At 40.3% G+C, this 21183-nt stretch overlaps 1 protein-coding gene across 1 annotated transcript in view; it reads right to left on the minus strand.

Moving 5' to 3' along the window:
- Nucleotides 1–20782, minus strand: part of LOC149238174 (NAD(P)-linked oxidoreductase superfamily protein) — a 169113-nt gene extending 148331 nt beyond the window's left edge. Inside the window, exons 1-3 of the mRNA XM_089372928.1 lie at nt 20355–20782; nt 20145–20236; nt 20010–20050 (exon numbers count right to left, since the gene is read on the minus strand). Of these exons, the coding sequence (XP_089229054.1) occupies nt 20010–20050; nt 20145–20236; nt 20355–20592 (371 nt within the window). The 5' untranslated portion in view covers nt 20593–20782. The remainder of the gene's footprint in view (nt 1–20009; nt 20051–20144; nt 20237–20354) is intronic.
- Nucleotides 20783–21183: the final 401 nt, after the last annotated feature.

Genomic DNA, 21183 nt, shown 5'->3' on the forward strand with positions numbered 1-21183 from the left:
TTTAACAAGTAGAAGAAATAAACCAGAAGAATATAGATTAAATTTCTAACGGATAGACTTCGAAATTTCAACAGTAGGATGTGTCTCGCTTGTTTCAGTATTCCACCATCAAGTTCTAGGAGAGGAGGATATTGTCTGCGCACGATGGGGAGTATGAAATAGTCAGAGTAGCACAGCTTCAGCATGGTGGCACCACTCTGGGACTAGCAGGGAACTAGGGCATCGCAGCTCTTCACAACTCTATAACCTTTAGGGATGCACCGGCTACTACAAGGGGAGATCATACAGATCTTTGATTGGGCTTTAGAGAGTCACTAATGGAGCAAGGGACTTCTGGTACTTGCACCCAGCAGGATAGTGAGTGGAGCGAGGGGAGCTTCATGTTGGACGAGATGGCCTAGGATCCTGGTATTAAAGGATTCTTTCATATCAGGACAGTGTTGAGGTCAAGGACGATTTAGTGGCACATCTGGGACCCTGGCACATGTTGTTGTGATAGTGGGGAGCAGCAATTAGAGAGGATGCTCGTTCAGTGATTGCTTGAGGACAAGCGATTGTTGGTGCATTGGAGGAGTTTTCCAGTTGAGAATGCTACTTGGGAGGGTGAGCACATACTTGAGCGTCCAGCACTGAAGTTGCTTGCGGACAAGCAACATTTGGGAGGGGAGGACTATCATGTTCCTTCCTAAATTATTTTGGAACAGGATTAATTTCTACATTTTGGGGCTGATTTTGGAGGTGACGGGGCCCATTCGATTTTATTAGGAGGATAGACTTAGTAGAAGTTATTTCAGTGTGTTAATTTGTATGTGGGGGCCACCCACACTAGGAGAATACGCATTCCCTAGTTTGATTTGCATGGAGGGGAGATCGATGGTTAAGTGAGGGGCCCACGACGGAGGGAAAATGGAGGGAAAAGAGCTCCACGAAATCTATATAAGGAAGGCAACTCTGCTCATTTCAGCATCTTATGTTTTTGACATATTGAACTTAACCTTAGTTGCTCAAGCTGCTTAACTGGGTTATTGTGTTGTTTATCACATGAGTGTCTCCGAGAGGAGATCTCAACCCTTGCTTCGATGGAGTTCGAGTGACACCCTAGGAAGGAAATTCCTACTACCTTGGAGGAGAGCTAGTGGAGTTTCACAGTCATACCATTCAGCGTTTGTCTCGGCCAATATGTGTTCCTAGAGGACGCAGAAGGGGGACACGCGGGTGTTTGTTGTGAGTTCATCCAGGCAGCAACTGCCAGAAGATTCTGGGCATTGGAGCTACAGTGGAGGATCAACCTTTCGGGAGAATTTTGGGGAAGGAGGTTGTTGCATTGGAGCAGTTCAATTTACAGTCACCGGGGCCTGCGCAGAGAGTCGCCATTGGGCTCACGTGGGAGTTGGAGGAAGGAATTGTAGAGCTGGAGCTGGCCAGGAGAAGTAGGAGATCATTTGGACGACCATTTGAGGAGGATTGCTAGAGTTGGGAGAGCAAAGATTGACCGGATCAATCACAGCAACAAAATTCGAAATTAGAGGAGGGCCAAGCTGTGAAGGGTCAATTTTTGAAGGTTGGAACCAAGGGAAACCCTTTCTGGGTTTTCCTGAGTTTTGGGCAAGGATGAGACTCCTAATTTTATAGAATTTTCTGGGCAGATCTAAGGGGTCAAACAGGGGTCCCAACTCAACCAACAGCTAGAGGAGCTAAGGGGAATTTGGGCCAAAATTCTGAGGTCAACATTTGGCCAATTCCTTCGTGGGTTATTCTGGGTATTTGGTGGAGAGGTTGGGGTTAATTTCCCGTAATTTTCTGAGCACTGGAAGTGGGGCTTCCAACAGCCTCTTTGCAGCAGACAACACAATTTCACAAGGGTAGCAGAGGGCATCATTGCAGCAGTTATTTGTGCCATCTGGGCTTGATCACGGTTGCCATTGAGGCAAGCCCAGGTGCACCACTTCCATAGTATTGTACTTCTCTACCAGATTATAATAAAATGGCTCAGTTGTTGGTTATTCATGGACTTTTTATGGGTGTGCACTGAATGTTTAAATTTTATGGTGTTGTTCTTATTATTTGCTTTGCATAGCACTATTTTTCCTAGTTTGGAACACTACAAAATTCCTTTCTCAAAAGGATTTGCAAATTGTTACAGTTGTGTTGAGGATGGTCTCACCTTCAGAGACTAGGGATGGCTAGTTGCACCTAGAAATCCCTCAATGTTGGAGCAGAGGAGACCACTTTGAGTAGTTGGAGACCCATGGAGACCACTTTGTGGTACCCTAGCTGGTTCTTGGGGCCCAATAGGAGGTATTGAGGTGGATTTGAGGGCCAATCCTCAAATCATGGACTTGACATTATTCTACATCATCTTGGACACCTCATCACACTTGGACATGCCATTTGGAGCACATTTATTGCATAATGTTGGCCCTAGAGAGCTAGTGGCTTGCACGTTTGGGCTAATTAGGAGATATTTGTGAAAATGCATTGGCTCGCACATGTGGGCTAATTAGGACATATTTGTGAAAAGCTAGCAACTCGCACGTGTCGGCTAATTAGGACATATTTGTGAAAAGCTAGCAACTCGCACGTGTCGGCTAATTAGGACATATTTGTGAAAAGCTAGTGGGTTGGCTTGTAACCCAATGTTATTTTGTCATCAAACTTGTTTTAAGGGGCTTTGTAGGCTAGTTAGATGTCATACTCCTCATATAAATAGAGGAGAGGGTCATTCTATTTCATCATCATCACCTGGGACTTGATTTTGGCCTCTTAGAGATTTTTTGCCTCTTGGATTCTTGTGGAGATGTGATTATATGGAGCATTTTTTGCATGTTGAAGCTACTTCTTGAATTCGAGATGTTATGTTGGATCAATAAAGGATTTTTCATGCATTTTGTCTTGTAAGTGAGCCTTGTACTTGATAAATCCTTAATTTCATGTCTAATGTATGAAATGAATTGATTATCTAGGTTTATACTATTGTGTCATTTATTGTTGAAGATAAATCGTATAGAATCTAGATATCATCATTGTATACATTACTCATGTATGAAATGTGAATGACAATCCCCTTGTTGAACTAGCTCTCCCAAGTGACCTTGATCCCTCACAAAGATAATAGCTAGGGTTTTGATCTAGGGCATCAAAATTCCCTTACTCCTTAGCAAGATTTAGCCAATATTTCACATCCATAGACTCCATCATCCCAAGGACTAGGCATTGGCCTTGTCAAATTGGTGATCATACATAATTTCATCCCTAAACTCAATTTCGCTCTCTTAATTCTTATTTCAACCCTCTTAAGGATAAGCGACCAATTAGGGCTTGAGTGCAAATTCAATTAGAGGAAGGGTCTTAGCTTGTGGAAGGATTCAACATTGAGGGAAGACTTGGTTGCCTCAAAATCAACCTCCCTTAGTGGCCAATCTTTCCATTTCAAGCCCTAATTCTCTTGTCCTAGGTAGATTTTCCCTAGGAAAACCCTATTTTGCAAAGCTTCAACTTGGGGGCTTGTTGAAGGTTCCTTGCTCCATTTGCTTGTTAGTATTCATTGTTGGGAAACCTTTTCTTGGCCCATTGACTCTAGGATATTCCATTTGGCTTGCTATCTCTCAAGCCCTAGGTCAATTGTACCTTAATTTGGTCTTGTTGAAAGATGTGAGATGTCTTTTCTTTGCTTAATGAGCCAAGCCCTTAAGAAGAGTTATCCTCTATAATCCATTTGTCAACTTGATCCTTGAAACTAGCATATCTCACATAGGTGACTTCTTTAACAAGAAGCCTCCCATTGGTGAAAGTCCATAAACAGCAGGTGGTAGTGGCTGTGGTGACAATGGGTCACACCTCATTGTTGTCACTTAGTCTAGTGCTTATCTTGTAGGATACCCCTCTACAAGACCTGCTAGATTTTGAGGCAACGAGTTGAAAGGACAACTTCCAAGCAAAGAAAAATGGTACTCTAGGTTGAAGGTAGAGGAAAAATCCCCTCACCTCGTTCAGTAAAAGCTTTTGGGGACCAAAAGCCTCCCAAAATCGGGAGGGATGATCCAAATTGAACCATTATATAGTTTTTCATATATCTCAATTCTTTCAGAGTCGAAAATAATAGAGGAATCAACTCCTAGGAGCAGTTTTATTGACGGGACCCACTTTGGAGAATTGGGTTCTAAACCCTTTCGAGGTCATTTTGAGGCCTTAAATGACATTTTATAGGGGTAAAACTTTCTTTCGTAAGCATGAGACCCAATGATGTTATTCTACAGTAAGAGACCTTTCCAACTATGCAATAATCGCATCAATCAAAGTTCATATGCAAAAGTTATGCCTACCAGAAGTTGACCTACCATGTTTGACCACCATGGAACGAGTGGATGCCACATTAGCCCCCATTACTCATGCATGTGGGGCTAACCATGTGGGGAATTTGAAGAAGACTTTAGAAGGATAAAATTTGTAACTCCAATTGAGAGTTGAAAGAATCGAACTTGACCCCTAGTTGGCTATCAGGCTATGTTAAAACCAGGCCAGTAGGAGGATAAGGGGTTTTCCATGCTATTCGATTGTATCTTGTTCCATATTAGAGCAGAAAAACTTGGGGGTGGGAGTGAGAGAGCATAACAAAGAGGGTTTACTATCTATAGCAGCCTATCAGGCTTGTTAACGCTCAATTTAGCAGGGGTCATAGGAGGGGTTCCAAAGGGACTACTACTAGATCAAGTGGCAACAATGGGACAAGGACCCACAGTGTCACCTCAATCAATGTCCCTTTCTCTTTACGAATTTTCACCGATGGTAGGATTCCCAATATAGGGAAATCACTAGAATGATGAGGTCAATAACAATGCACAATGTGATTGTTAGACACACAAATGAATAGACAACCAAATAAGATAAACGTGAGATACATTTTCTATACAAATGATATACATTTATACATTTTACATGACCATTGGATTTCATATTCCAAGGTCCCTTGGACAACCTTTGACTGTTAACTTCCATACCATAACCCTTAGCGGATTAGGTGTCCAACATTCCCCCCCTTAATCTGAAGGGGTATATACGAGTCCAAGAAGAGAGTTGTAATACAAAAGTGGCAACCAATGGTTGAATGTGCTCTTTGAAAGGATGACATAAGGTGAGAGAACTCAAGGTCTCAACTGGTGATGGTTTAAGGATGACCACCAACACTAGAACTCTTAGTGCAGTTCCTAGAACTCTTCCAAATCTGGCAAGAAGTTGAAGTCTTCTGCTAGAGGAAGTGCTCCCTGTTGTTTTGAAAAGGGAGACCATTGGGGTCTCAACCTGGAACGCTTAGTGTTGTTCCCAAAACTCTTCCAAATCTAGCAAGAAGCTGAAGTCTTCTGCTAGAGGAAGTGCTCCTTAATGCTTTGAAGAGGGAGACCATCAACCTGGAAAAGGTGTAGGAATTTACAGGGTAAGTTCCCCAGACAGAACACCAAAGGACACTGCTCACAAACAGATCACAGATCAATACACCAGTATTGTCGACATGGTTAAAACCCTCAAAGAGGGAAACAGTCCACGACCTGAGCCAACGCGGCCACTTTAGTGAATTTATTAATAAAAGAATGACAATTTACATAAGCTTCTCTCATGAACAGTTACCCTACAAATGACCCTCCACGCTCTCTAAATAGAGATCATGGACCAATCGGGTGTTAAGCCACAGATCAAGTGTCAGTAATACCAAGGAGAAAATGAACTGTCGGATCACTACATATCGTGACCGTCGGATTGTAAGTTACAAATGTACATAGTAAAGAAACACACTTTACCTAACTCTACACTAGACCAAGTTATACTTAACTATTTCGTATATGTCGAAATATCCTAACATCCCCCCCTTAAAAACAACTTGTAATAGGATTGAAGGATGTACAAATATGACACAATAGGAGAAGGAAGGAGGCATTAGAGCCTATCCCCCCTTAGTGACAACTTTCTGAACTCCAAGCATAAATCAAAGTTTAGTAAACTTCGCCTCTGTGAGAGCCTTTGTAAAGATGTCTGCAACTTGATCATTTGTTGAACAATATTGCACTTCAAGAACATGGTCATGAATGAGCTTTCTGATGAAGTGCATGTGCAGTTCAATGTGTTTGTTGCGCTGATGTTGGACTGGATCTTTGCATAGTTGAATGGCACTTTGATTATCACACCAAAGTGTAGTCGGATGCTGCTGCTGAAAGCCAAACTCTAGCAAGATCTGACAAAGCCACAGGGCTTCCTTACTAGCTTCTACGGCACCACGATACTCTGCTTCTGCTAAAGAAAGAGAAATGGCACTTTGTTTCTTGCAAGCCCATGTAATAAGTCCTGAACCAAGAGTGAACACATAATCTGCAGTAGACTTTCAATCATCAGGGTCACCAACCCAATCAGAATCATTGAAACCAACCAATAGAGGAGATGCTTCTGCACTGTAATGAATCCCAAACTAAACTGTACCTTGAACATAACGAAGTATTCTTTTAGTTGCTTTCCAATGACTTTCATGTGGGTTTTGCATAAACCGAGCAATAAGGCCAACAACAAAGGAAAGGCTAGGACGAGTATGGGTCAGATACAAAAGTTTTCCTACAAGTTGACAGTATAAGGTAGCATCAACTTCAGGGGAAGTACAAGTGACTAAAAGTTTGGCTCCAGACTAAAAGGGAGAAGGGTTGGCTTACAGTCTTTCATGTGAAAATGGCGTAGAAGATCACAGGCATACTTGGACTGGGAAAGGGAAATACCTTCCTTGGATTGCAAGACTTGAAGACAAAGAAAATAATGCAAATGTCCTAAGTCTGTCATTTCAAACTTCTTTTTAAGGCTGGACTTCACATGGTTTATAAGGTTGGGATCACTACCAGTAAGGATAAGATCATCAACATAAAGAACAAGAATGATAAGAGACTTTCCCACTTTCTTGGTGTAGACAGTATTGTCAGAATGACACCTAGAAAAGCTAGTTTCTAAAAGAAAGCTATCCATTTTGGCATACCAAGCCCGAGGAGCTTGCTTGAGACCATAAAGAGATTTCTTAAGCCAACATACAAGGCTGGAGTTTGTTTGTATAAAGCTAGTAGGTTGTTCCATATAGATTTCTTCATGCAAGTCCCCATGCAAGAAGGCAGATTTAACATCCATCTGATGGACTTCCCATTTGAAAGAGGCAGCAAGGGAAAGAACAAGGCGGATAGAGTTCATTTTGGTAACAGGGGAGAAGGTTTCAGTATAGTCAATGCCTTCAACTTGTGAAAAACCCTTAGCAACAAGACGAGCTTTATGTTTATCAACTTTTCCATCTGGTCCATACTTGGTTCTGTAAACCCATTTGCATCTAACAAGTTTTCATCCCTTTGGTAGAGGAACAAGATCCCATGTATCATTTGCCAATAATGAACGATATTCTTCATTCACAGCTGCATCCCAATCTGGATGGTCTGAAGCTTCTGCAAAGGTGTCAGGATCATAATTTGCTGAAGCTTGAGCCAGTAAAGAAGAGGCTCTATCGAACTGAGAACGTGTACGTCGCTAATCTGTAGGATCACTGGCAAGAGTACCTGCTGCATCCTGAGTAGCACAGACCCATTTTGGAAGGTGAGGAGCTGAAGGAGGATCCTGAGAAGGTGGGAGAGGATTGTCATCTTCGCTTTCATCATCTGAAGAAGAAATATTTTCAAAAGTAGAAGAGATAGAGAGAGGTGGCACATTCACCGAACTAGGCTTGTAGGCCGATATATTTTCAGCAAACTTTACATCTCTTCTAATGATAACATTTTTGGACTTAAGTGGAATAAGTCTATATCCTTTGACATCTTCAGAATATCCAACAAAAATACATTTTTCACTCTTAAGTTCTAAAGCTTTATGTTTCTCATCTGGAATATGGGCCTATGCCTTGCTTCCAAAAACACGAAAGTGACTTACATCTAGTTTAATTGAGCTCCATACTTCTTCTGGAATGATATTCTTTAAAACCTTAGTAGGAGTGTGATTTATTATGTAATTTGCACAGTTAATTGCTTCTGCCCAAAAATTAAGACTAAGTCCTTTAGATTGAAGCATACAATTAGCCATTTTCTTTAAGGTGCGATACTTCCTTTCAGCTACACCATTTTTTTGTGGAGTATATGGAATAGTATGTTGCATTTGAATTCCATTCTCAGTGCAAAAGTTGATGAATTTGTTGTTAACATATTCTCCGCCATGATCAGATCTTAGCTTAAGAATTTGATGTCCAGATTGTTTTTCAACAAAGGCCCTAAAGGCTAAGAACATGTTAAATACTTCCCTCTTGAGTTTTAAGAAGTATACCCAAGTGCGTCTGGAGAAATCATCAATGAAAGTTAAGAAATACTTGTAGCCAGAGAATGAAACAACTGGAAGTGGACCACATAAATCACTATGCACAAGTTGTAAAGGGGCTAAGGTGTGCCAAGAGGCACGTTTTTCAAAACTATCCCGATGATGTTTTCCGAGTACACATCTGGAACAAACACCAACTCTGCAAGATACCATTGGAAGACCTGTCACCATATTTTCTTTACATAGATTCTGAAGGGAGCGATAGTTTAAGTGACCAAATAGCTCATGCCAAAGTTTGCTCACTTCATCGTTATGAGCAACAAATACCGAGGGAAGATTTGATGACCCAAAGTTGTTAAACTTATACAACCTTGTAGAATCATCAACAATGCCAGTAGCTAAAATCTGTCTAGGATCTCTTAGGTCCTTAATTACAACATCATGAGCTGAAAATTCAACGATTTTACCTTCACCTGAATGAGTTATCTGATATACAGATAGAAGGTTGCAGGATAAGGTTGGAACACATAATACATCATTAAATTGACCATTGTCTATATGAACAGTTCCAGTTCCTACAACATTAAGAGATCTATCATCACCAACATATATATTTTTGGTGTTACAATCATTTAAAGAAGAAAACATGACTTTGTTTTTGGCCATGTGATAAGAAGCTCCAGAATCAATGAGCCACTCATGAGAATGAGAAGAAGAAGATACATTTAGTGCATAGCCAGACCGAGATGCTTGACAACCAAATGCAGAAAGTGCTATTCCTGAAGATGAAGTTGAAGTTGAAGAGTGCTCCAAATGGATGTTATGCTTATTCATTGTTGCTTCCAAGGCTTCCATCTTCTTAAAGCATTTGGATTCTAAGTGGCCATCTCAATTACAAAAGTGGCAATGTCTATCAGTCTTCTTCCCTTTGTTTTTATTTGCCTTATCATCTTGTTGAAATGATTTTTCATTTTGAGACTGGAATTGCTTAGGACCCTTGTTTGGTTTAGGACCATTCTTAGGATACGGCTTCTTATGATTCTTTGAATTTGGTTGCTGCTGAGCGGCTAAGACTTTCTTAGAAGAGTTTCCAAGATTAAGAAGACCAAGATGTAAGAGTTTTTCTTGTTCTCTTATTAAAGAATCACAAAAGGCATCAAAGGAAGGGGACTTGTAGTCTTGTCCTTGAGAAATGAAGGCTCCTCTTGTAGAATGGAAGGTGGAAACAAACACAGAGTAGGTTGGTCCCAACTTAGTAAGAATGGAATAGATAAGGTTACTATCTTCTTTCTTAACCTTAACACCTTCCACGAGAAGTCTAAGGGTCTTGAACTTGGACAAAAAATCTTTAATGGAAGAAAAATTATTGGGGTCCAATGTAAGCAACTCATTTTCGAGTTGATGGGCTCTAAGTTCATTTTTAAATCCAAAAACTTTAGTGATATGTTTCATTGCTTCATTAGGAGTATCAAGTTCTGCGATATGGAATCTAAGGTTTGGAGAAATAGACATCCCTATCAACCCACGTGCTTGATCTTGCCTATTTTCCCATTTGGTTGCCTTATCTTCATCTTTCGGTTTGGTTTCTTGGCCTGAGACTATTCTATAAAGACCTTTACTTCTAAGTAAATCCACAATGTAGGACCAGCATTGGAAGTAGTTGGTGCTGTCAAGAATAACTTGGCATGGACTTTCCATTTTAACATAAACTGAAGCTATAGACGCTGAAACTAAGTGTTCCAATGGAAAGATCTCGAAAAATTAGGCTGTTTAAAAAAAAAAACAGCTCTAAAAACTGCTTCCGGATGAAGAAGTTATGGCTTTTTTGAAGAAAAGTTGTTGAAGATGCCGACGAAGTGCGGAAATGTGTGGAAATGAATGATAATGTTATATTTAAAAAAAAAATCGCCCCCTTTCCAAACTTAATCTAATTAGCTCAGCAAAGAGAAAGACTTGTACTCAAGACCTCTACTCTCATAAAGTAGCTTTGGACCAAGTGAGCTAGATTAAAAGGTTAGTTAATTTTGGAAAAGAGGAAGGGGGTTTTTTTTTTAGTCACTGAAGCTTTGGAGTGCGTGCTTACTTGAGAAAGCTCTTCTTTGCCTACAAAACAAAAAACACAAAACCCAACACAGACATACAAAAAAAACAAACCTTACAGCTTGAAGTTAGCTTTAGCCAAAAACTAAATATTTTCCTCAATGTTTCTAATTTTCCGAGATCACACTAAGGCGCGGCGGAAAAGAGCATATGCATGAGAAAAATCCTTCTTTTTTGTTTCTAATTTGCCCAGATCGCACAAAGTCGCAGGGCAAAGAGCATACACAGAAATGAAAGGTGTAGATCCGGTAATAAAAAATAAAAACAAAGAGTTAAATAAACCGAAATAAACAGAGAGAAAATAACTAAAAAATGCAAATAAACATTGTATACCTCCAGATCTTAAAAATGACATAGCTAGGGCTACCGGAAACCTTTTCGCGTGAAACGAAAGGGGTTCCTCACTGGAACAGATGCTCCTAACACAATAGAGAAATTCTCTCAGCCTAAAAGCAGTGAGAAACAATAGATCTAGGAAACGGCAATTGGATGCAGTTCTACCGGCTTCAGATTTGGATCACCAATGGATGCATCCCTCAAATAGCTCTGATACCATGTAGGAATTTACAGGTTAAGTTTCTCAGACAGAACACCAAAGGACATCACTCACAAATAGATCACAGATCAATACACGAGTATTGTTGACATGGTTAAACCCTCAAATAGGGAAACAGTGCACGACCTGAGCCAACGTGGCCACTTCAAACAATTTATTAATAAAATAATGAAAATTTACATAAGCTTCTCTCATGAACAGTTACCCTACAAATGATCCTCCATGCTCTTTAAATAGATATCATGGACCAATCGGGTGTTAAGCCACGGATCAAGTGTCGGTAATACCGAGGAGAGAATGAACTGTCAGATCACTACATATCGTGATCGTCGGATTGTAAGTTACAAAAGTACGTAGTAAAGAAACGCACTTTACCTAACTCTACACTAGATCAAGTTACACTTAACTATTTCCTATGTGTCGGAATATCCTAACAAAAGGGATGTCTTCAACCTGCAAAAAAAAGGGAGAACCTCAATCTAAAAAGGAAAGTCTCAACCTATGATGGTTTAAGGAAGGCCACCAACCAAATGCATGCTTAGGGGCTTCTTTGTCTCTAGCTACAACTCTGAATCTTGGTATGACTGTCTTTGGTTGTAAGCTTAGGCAGCAAGTTCAGGTTGTGGCTCAGGCTCGCTTGATTTATCTTTGAATCTTGTAGATGACCATCAATTCCCCCCCCTGTTAGATACAAGATGAGAAGATGACCAAAACTTAACTACAAGACCTGTTAGTATTCGTGAACAAATTTTGTGGTATGAGTGAAATATCTTCTTAATTGTTGAAGCCCATTGTCAAGAAGCAATCCATCCAAGGTGAATCTTTGTTCTTGCAGGAGGCTTGTTTTTGAAGCATCTGTTTGAAGAATGAGTGTGTTGACCACAATACTTGCATGGGTGAAGATCAAAACAGTGATCTTTCACATGGCCAACTTTGTCACAATGTTGGCATTTGACAAATTTTGACTGTGAATGTGAAGGAGTAGAAACAGGTGAAGAATCACCCTGAAGAAAACCAGCACTCTGAAATTTGATGGGCTTTGAGTGGTCTGGAGTATGAAAGGACACCTCCTTATCATATCCAAGACATGTTATGTGCTTGTTGCTAACAAGCTCTTCCCAAGGTCTGATGATAGGCTTGGGAAGTGAGACCTGAACTTCCGCATCTTTATGTAAAACTGCTCTTGAAATGGGCACATGATGGGAGTTAACCTCAATGTCAAAGCTTTTATCAATTTCTGGCGACTGGTGGGAGCCAACTTCAGACTCAAAAAGAGGATTGTTCTGAACAAAAACAAGTTCAGAATGATGCCTTTTATGTTGTAACTCATCTTGTTGTAGTTGTGATTTGAGTTGCAAAAATTCAATCTTTTCTTGGGCATTTTGCAAATAGGTTCGAAAAGTAGAGAGAGTTTCCATGCTGATTTGGATTGTGTTGTCAACAGAAGGATGTATTAGAGTATTTAGTAACCCTAATACTTCACTAATTAGTGCCATTTAAAGACCTCAAGTTTTTTTTTTTTTTTTTGCAACTCTACTCTTGAATAATTAATTCAAACTTTACAAATGGAAAAATAATCAAGAGAAAACACCAAAAAATCAACTTTTACAGTTATCAAACACTCTACATATATCTTAGAGTGATGCAACTATAGCAATATTGATCACGAATTTTATGAGCTGCCATCTTGTGAGTGAATTTCAAGTTCTTTCCACCATAACTACAATAATTTGCAATAATTTGGATATGTGTCCTTTGAATTTTGAAGTAATATTCTCATTCACTATGTTTAAGAAAATGTAATCCTTGTACTAGCACAATAGTGTGGTTTCACTATGATGAATATCTCCTTTCACATGGAATTCGTTTTCGCTCAGAAGAATCGCATTAGCTCAATCAGTCGTGCAAAAGCCTGCAAAGAATCGTGAAGAGGATAATAGCACATCATCTGCAACTTCTCATACGACTACTTGTGTTTCAACTAGACGAAAGACGTAGCATATCCTAGTGGAAGCCCTTTAGGCCGGTGTGGCGACAATGTTGCAGTCGGCAGCTTTGAACGACGAATTCCTCTATTTCACATTCATTTGTGATAGTTTTGTATAATCTCACAACTCCCAGTCTCTGGAATATCTTGATGTTGCCTACGTTGTTTGGCGATTTGTTCGTTGGTATCACATTTGAGAGAAGACTCGGCCAGGTCCTGATATAGTTGAGCATATCAAACACATTTATGACTTACCACACAGTTGGGTTAATCATGTCCAATGTCAAGGGGTTTAGAATGTTGACTTCCGTACTTTTTACAAACAAATGCCGACGTCGAGCTCAAATTCGATGCTCAACTCCACTCTAGTCATCATCGTTTTCCCAACTTTCCAAATTCTGAATTACAATAGAAGAGCATAGCCCACAGGCCTTGTGTCTTTCTCAACTGTGAAAAGCAGGGCAATGATAGAAAGCATCGCAAGGTAAAGGACAATTCTAGTGTAATGCCTGGGCAAAGATTTGATAAGCCTAGCTCTAAGATCGAGAAAGATGGACGAGAACTAGCTAGATAATGGTAGGAGACCAGAAGAATTTGCAAAGGAAACCACTTTCCGTTGTAGGCCGAGGAGGATATATTATGCGTTACAAGTTAGGCAACCACGACACTTGGCAATGCAATAGTGAATGACATTGTTCACACTGATTTCATGCCAATGAATAAGCAACATCTAGAGATGATGATGATGATTTTGAGGGATGATAACAACGCCTAAACCAAACATTGACCATATCATAGGCACACTAGACCGTATGAGATTGACTGGTCAAGCCATGGACTCATGTATTAATGGTCACAAGCAATAACCGAGCAGAAGGCCAATCCAGTCAATGATGCAATGGCGATATAAGTTTCAATAGCTATAACAGCACTAAGGAGATTCCAAACCTGACAAAGCCAAATAAATGATTGCTAATAAAGTGGGCACATAAAAATAGCAATAGCTCAGAACATTTCAAGAGAAACACTTAGATGGGCAGAAATGAAAATCTACCTTGCATATGAGGCCACAACACCAGTGGATCGGATTTGAGCAGGGCAAGAATTCGCCTGCTCTGAAACCATGTTAAACACACAAATGAATAGACAACCAAATAATATAAACGTGAGATACATTTACTATACAAATGATATACATTTATACATTTTACATGACCTTTGGATTCCATATTCCAAGGTCTCTTGGACTCCCTTTGACTGTTCAACTTCCACACCATAACCCTTAGCAGATTAGGTGTCCAATAGTGATTTCCAAAGCCCAATCAAAGGAGAGGCTCAGATAATAGGCTGCTTGTTTTAGAAGCAAAAGAAGGGCTCTCCGAGAAAGGCTCGAGGAAAGGATGACCTCGAGTTTAGGAATATTCAAAAATGATGAATGCCTAAGATCAAAACTTCCAAAATCCCTCACTTGTGATTGATGTGTTTATACTAGGGTTCAAAGTGAGGCAAGGATGGCTCATTCAATGGAAAGATTCAATTAAAGTGTGAGCTTTGGGAGAAGCTAGGGTGAATTTCCACTAAAAACCCCATGACAGAAATATTATAAGAGACCAAGGGTTAAGAGATATACCGTGGTAAAGGCTCATCCAATGATCACCTATAGTTAAGAGAAAAGGTTTTAAATGATGAAATATAAAGTGAAAACCTTCAAGAAATCTCCAAGTCAACGCAGCTTCAAGGGTTCCCTCTTGGTGTGATAGCTAAGGCATCAATTTATTTGAAATTCCACTATCGAAATTCGTTCAAAACTGGAGGATGCCTAGAGGAGACATAAATGAAGAAACTTGTTTGGATGGAATCCTAAAATTCCTCCTCCCTAAAATTTCGCACCAAGCCCTAGAAAATCTCCTTATCCTTAGGGGATGAAGAAAAGAGGAAGAAAATAGGTGAAAGAATGATATTTAATTAAGTTAATGTGATCACCAAGGATCTAGGACTAGTGCCTAGACTATTGGGAGAGTGGAGTCAAGAATCAGATTGATTTAGGGTTTTTTTCTATCAAGGAGCCTAATTGCAGCTCAGCATGCCCTAATGAAGCAACTACCCAGCTACAACTAGGATTTATACTTCGACTTGTCAAATAATGGAGTTTTAGGGTTAGGTTTTCAAAGACAACCCCTAGGAACATTCGCTTTTTCTTGCCCAATGAATAACGCATGCAATAGATCAAGACTACCAAAGTGATTCAAGATTTTCGCATAATTTAGAGCACAAGCAGCATCATGATGCAATATTCCATACATTAAACATATAATGAAAAATACGCATAAAAGTGAAACTTACATGACAGAAAAAGTATATCCACCCATCGCATTTGCAAGAGAGAATCTCCAAAATAGAATAACATTAACCCAAACATCAAAATGCATTAAAGAATCTCCAATTCGTCCTTCAATAGCTATAGTGAAATTCCAAAAGAAACAATGATCCAAATCCAAGTGATGATGAGTTACAAATGAGGCCTCACTTGTATTTATATGAGCCTCTAATAGTTCAATGGGTCTAATTAGCCTAACAAACCCCTAAAAGTGTCTCTAATGTGCAAAATAACACCCTAATTGGTGACAAGCCCACCAAATAGCTCCATAACATGAAAAATAAGCCTCTTAGGAGGGCCAAAATGATAATACAATAGCTAGGAGGGTCATTGGAAGGCCTAGTGAAGTCCAACATGTGCCAAAATGGATGGAAGGGCTCCAAAAATAGTGATGGAGGTGGCCTCTTAATCTCCAAGCAAATGACCTGTGGTGCTCCCAAGTGGCAGTGGGGGTACAAAAACATCATCATGGGTCTCCAAGTGGATAAAGCAAATATGTATCCCATCTATATGGGCTGGAACAATGATGCAAGCCCTCCCTTTATCTCCCATGGTGAGACACATCCTCATTTGGGCCCTGGAACAACTGCCAAGTGTGTGGTGCAAGTGTGTAGCCGGTTGGGCAAGGTGGTCCAGGTACATCATCATCGTCAAATAAATGGAACACGAGCGAGCATTGAGTGGAGTTGAAGGATCCCATGATGTGGCTATCTGCTCTCTGCTATAGTGGAGGCCCATAACTCTCTATCCTCACCCTACAAATTCCAATATGACCCTCTGGAGGGCTTGGGCCCCGTATAGTAAGACTAAACCCCAAGACGAAGACCCACCTACAATCTTGTATAAGATCCAATGTGTCTCCTCACCTTCTAGTACAACAAATCATCAGTGCAATTGAGTAAATGAGCTTACAAATCATGGAACCAAGTGGACACTTCATAGTGGCATGCCCTTCCATAATGGGCTTTAGAACGTACAAGTGTCTCCAAGTTCAAGGAGGTTAATCAAGGACCCAATTAAGTGGTTTCAACCTCTAAGGGAGTGACAGGTCCATGGTACATCCCTTAAGTGGCAGGTGTCATGAGTTATAACGATGGAATGGAGTGGGACATCAGGGGAAGGCTCCATGCCACATGCCACAGTACAAGGGTAGCCATGATGAAGGAAGTCCACACTTGGGTGTACGAATGTAGGAGGAAGAAATGATGGTACGTGAGTTACCCCGGCCTTTGTTTTTCCACCCTTCTTCCTATGCCTTTTTCCTTTAATTGATTTTTCTTATATAACTACTCGGGGCTCCAAGGGATGAGAGCATGATGTGAATGTAGCAATGAATACCCCCTTAAGGTTGCGCAGTTCATCGCCCACCAGGGTTTGGGACAATCATGGGTTCCTTAATGATGCAGGGGCTCATATAGGGGCCCTAGGAACCAGGGTGGTGGCCATAATGATAGAGGGTAGAGCTCATGTTGGCTTTTGGCCACATGCTAAATTTGTATGTCTCGGCCATCTTTTGCATTTTATGGTATATTTCCTGTTGAGAGTGGCCAAATTATGCTTTTTACTTTCTTTTTAGTTGCATCAACTTTCGGGGCATCATTCCAGGCCGACCAAAAGTGTGGACAAGGGGACGGGGAGGCTAACTCCTTGTGAACCCAATGGACAAATGTGGACCCGGATGGGAAATATGGTGAAAGGGTTTATAATGAGCAGAGGGGAGTGATGTATGTGGTGTCGGGAAACGGGACCACGCAACCAAAATTGGGATTTCCCATGTAGTGTCATTCCTAAAGCTAGTAGCCAATAAAGGAGATCCCACGGGACTAGGATACAAGGTTAACCACCAAGTTGGACAAAGGAGACAAGAGTACAAACCAAGCCCATTCTTTCCGCCGAATCCCCCCACTAATCCATGCCCAAAAGTGTCCATGATAAGTAAGCCAAAATACCCAACTACATAATGAAAGGCTATACCTTCGGGGTTGGAAGGCCCACCTTCAAACATACGATCATAACAGATGGGCGAGGGAGCATAATGGCTGGCTCAGGTGGCAGAGATGGTGGCACATCGAGCTATCTGGTGGCTGCAAGGGGTTGTTGGCTACCGACTGAGGACCATCTAGGAGAAAAAATTTCTCCTATGGATATCACCCACGACTGTTGGGTAAAAAGGCCCCAAGTCTTAGGTAACTCCACAGACAATGCCTTCTCCTTTGTACTTGTATTATTTCCATTCCAAACAAAAGAAGCAAAGCAACCCCACCCTCCCGTCAGGTTTTCTTCCGTAAGGGTTTCCAAGAGCATATCTTGTGTTCCAATAGTTGGTGTGTGATTGTATTTTATTGTTCTCTATTTTCCACATTTTATCTATTACATGCATAAGCAAAAAAACAATAATTAATAAATCTAGAACTAAGGAAATTAACCCTCATAATATAGATTTTGGTCTATTTTTATCAAATTTGTTGTGAAGAATTGTCCAGTGGAATATTCACAACAGTTCACAAATCATTACCACGCTCATAGGAGTGCTTTGTATGAATTTCATGTACCACTTCGACCCTTGACCTCCCAAAGTGGTTTGAAATTACACCATCTTAGTGTTTGGTTTTGGAGTTGTTCCCTTGATATTCCAAATGATGCCACAAAGAAACTAGTGTTGCTTTGCATCCCCATCCTCTTTTCTTGAGAATCTAAGTAGCCTCGATGTTGATGCTCCTTGTACCCTTGCCATGTTACCAGTAGGGTTATTGATAAAAACAAAGCCACTTGTACTGGCTAGATTAATAAATGTTAATGTTGATTACTAAACAAACTACAATTTCCAATCCACCCACTTCCAACACTAATTTTTCCAAGGAAAACCTTAAGGAGAAACCCAAGGAAAGCTTCCCACATTCACAGATGCCTTCCCTAGTAAACCCTTCAACATAAAACCTGTGTACCTCACCTAGGGGGATTCAAACTAAACACCTACTAACATGGGACTAGCCAGATGCCCAAAAACATTGGTGAAAAGTAGTTGAGCTAACCACTTCCATCACTTGTATTATAATTACTACTATTACCAATTTACCTATATTCCCTCCAAAAATAGATTGACTAGTACTTGAAACTAAACTATTACGAATAGAATGTTGTGGCACCTAATATATTTAAGATGCAAAGGGGTGTGGTCGATACTATGTTGACTCCACTGCTAATTGGTTATATCATGTCCATTACTTGGGTGTCGTCTTCAAATAGATGAAATACATTTGTCACTGGCTCATCCAATCGTGCATCCTCTTCAATATCCCCATCCTTGGTTGTTTTGAAAGTTGTCTGAACACGACCTCATTCTACAAGGGATCTAACCAATCTGCTTGTATTCCAACAACAATGCATCATGCAATATAGCTCTATCCTTTAGACACAATGGATGTGTGTTCACTACCATTCCTCCTTGTTGAACTATCTTCCAATGTGAAACCTCTGATCACAATCATTGACTAGCCAACTTGCCCTTCTTCTTCAACTCCTATAGCCTTACTTCATTGTTTCCTTTCTCACTCATCTCCTTCCAAAACTCCTCGTTGCATTCCTTCACCACATGCATTTAGTTCAACTACCACCAATGGGTTATCTCTTTTGTCTTCATGGCTCGTCCAATTCTCCCAATAATATTCGTGTCCTCCGTGATACTTATTCATTTAAACCCTCATCACTGACAATTCCATCCCGACCAACCTTATAGTGCGAGGCATCTAAGCTACAATGCTAATTCGATTAAACGGAAAACTAGTTCAATTATTGTAAGATTAATAATGCATGCAAAGTGATGTCTTGTACATGGTTGGGTGGGGTGGTGCCTAGCATTGTTTTGAAAAAAAATTGTGTGCATTTAACAAGGAATTCTATTAGGCAATTCTATTAAGGATAAAGTCAACTAATTTGACCGAGTTATATACAATTTTCCACCTCCATGTAACCTTAACCTTAAGTTCTTAGTCTACCTTATTCAAGCATACGGACCAATGCTAGATGGTCGGCAGTTTCAAACCATGCGAGCGAGCTGCTGATCACATACAAGCCCATTATGGGTTATGGCCAACAATGGGCATAACATCCCCATTGAATTAGCAGTTGGTTGGACTGTGGCCAAAAGATAGACGTTGAGGTTTACCACAATTAACCCAGGTTCAATTCTCAGTATACTCTTGTATATGTAGACAGTGAGGTTTACCCAATCAATCCAGGTTCAATTCTTAGTGCACTCTTATATAGGTACACGGTGAGGTTTAGCCCAATAAAAACAAGTTCCATTTTCAGTGCACTCTTGTATTGGCTTTAACTGGAAATTTGTGGGGATCCATGAAACAACACGTCCCCACTCACCGTAAATAAATAAATAAAAGCATTCTTATATAGCTACCAGATCCAACCTATGTATCCGTCTTCAAGTATTATTGAATACCTTGACAGCCTATTTAAGAAACCCGCGAAATTTGCAGAATTTAGACAGGTTTACTTCACTTTAAACTTAACAGAAGGCATGAACAGAATGCTGTGAGCAAATGACAATTTCTGATACACCATTAATTTAATGATCAAAATTTGTAAAATGGCCTTGAAAGAATTAAATAAGGGCTGAACTTAATCTATTTCACAGGGCAGCACAAAGGATTTCGTGAAGTTACCTTCCCAACAGACTTTCTGAATTCTCAGCGCCAAATGCCAGCTGCAACAATAACAAATCAGTCAACTTCACACCAACACTTCAATTTCGCACATGGAAAAAATGAAATGCATTAGAGTGTAGAGCATTTGACAACCTTCGAACCGTAGACCTCGGCCGTGTCAAAAAATGTTATGCCAGCATCCACGCTGGCGTTGAATGCAGCATTGGCTGCTTTCAATTTCCTGTCTGAAAGGATTACATATAGTCATCTCCCGTTTCATGCAAATAGAGGTATAAGATTCGAATCCCATGCACAATATTCTGAAAAAAGATTTGAAAAAAAAAAATCAATAAAATTGCCTACCGTCCCATTTGAAATCATTCCAGAAGGTGGTGTCTCCCCACGACCAGGCGCCGATACCAAGCTTAGTGGCCTCTACTTCTGAAGCTCCCAACTTAATTGTTTGTTTTTCCATGGTGGACAAGTCACTTGCGGCGGCTCTGATAACGTTTCTCCTTTTGACTCTTATTGCAGTTAATGTGTTAAATTCTTCATGTTTTACCAGGGAAAAACAAGGATGACTGCTAAATAAGAGAGCCATCGGAGTTATGAAACTCTGACCCGAGAAAATAGTGATGGAGCTTTATGCCCAATTCAATTCCTTGGGTATATTTGAATGATGAGCAGAGCAGTCAGGCCTTCTGCATAAACAACGCAGTAGGGATGTAGTTGGATGGATGGTTCATGCCAGTAGGTGACGACAATTATCACCGCCTTTTGGTGACGTATCCAAATTTAACCTGTATATGATTGTTCTTCCGTAATTTGCTAAGTCGTGCAACTTGAAATTTCAGCGTGGCGTTGTGAGTGGAGGGCTGTAGATGTTTATTGTGTGGTTTTGGGGAGGCCAGCCCACACACCAACGTTGAATCGTGGAGTGTGTAGGAAGCGAAATAAAGAGTTGTGTATGAGTTTGCCATGGATAAAAGAAAAGGTTTTCTTTCCATAAGCCTCTTGTGGTTATGTTTATTATATTATAATTTCCAAAAAAATCATGGGTAACTTAAAAGTTGCTCATGTAAAGAGTGTGTGTTGTTAAGAGAAGATAAGGATTTAAAAATGGTTCATGTAAAGTGTTAAGAGTAGATAGGGAGCTCAAGCAAAAGTATGTGAGTAGATAAGGAAGTGAAGT

This window comes from Pinus tabuliformis, chromosome 8 (assembly GCF_031772625.1).
Source record: "Pinus tabuliformis cultivar Carrire ecotype Pingquan chromosome 8, CPIR1, whole genome shotgun sequence".
NCBI classification, from domain to species: domain Eukaryota; kingdom Viridiplantae; phylum Streptophyta; class Pinopsida; order Pinales; family Pinaceae; genus Pinus; species Pinus tabuliformis.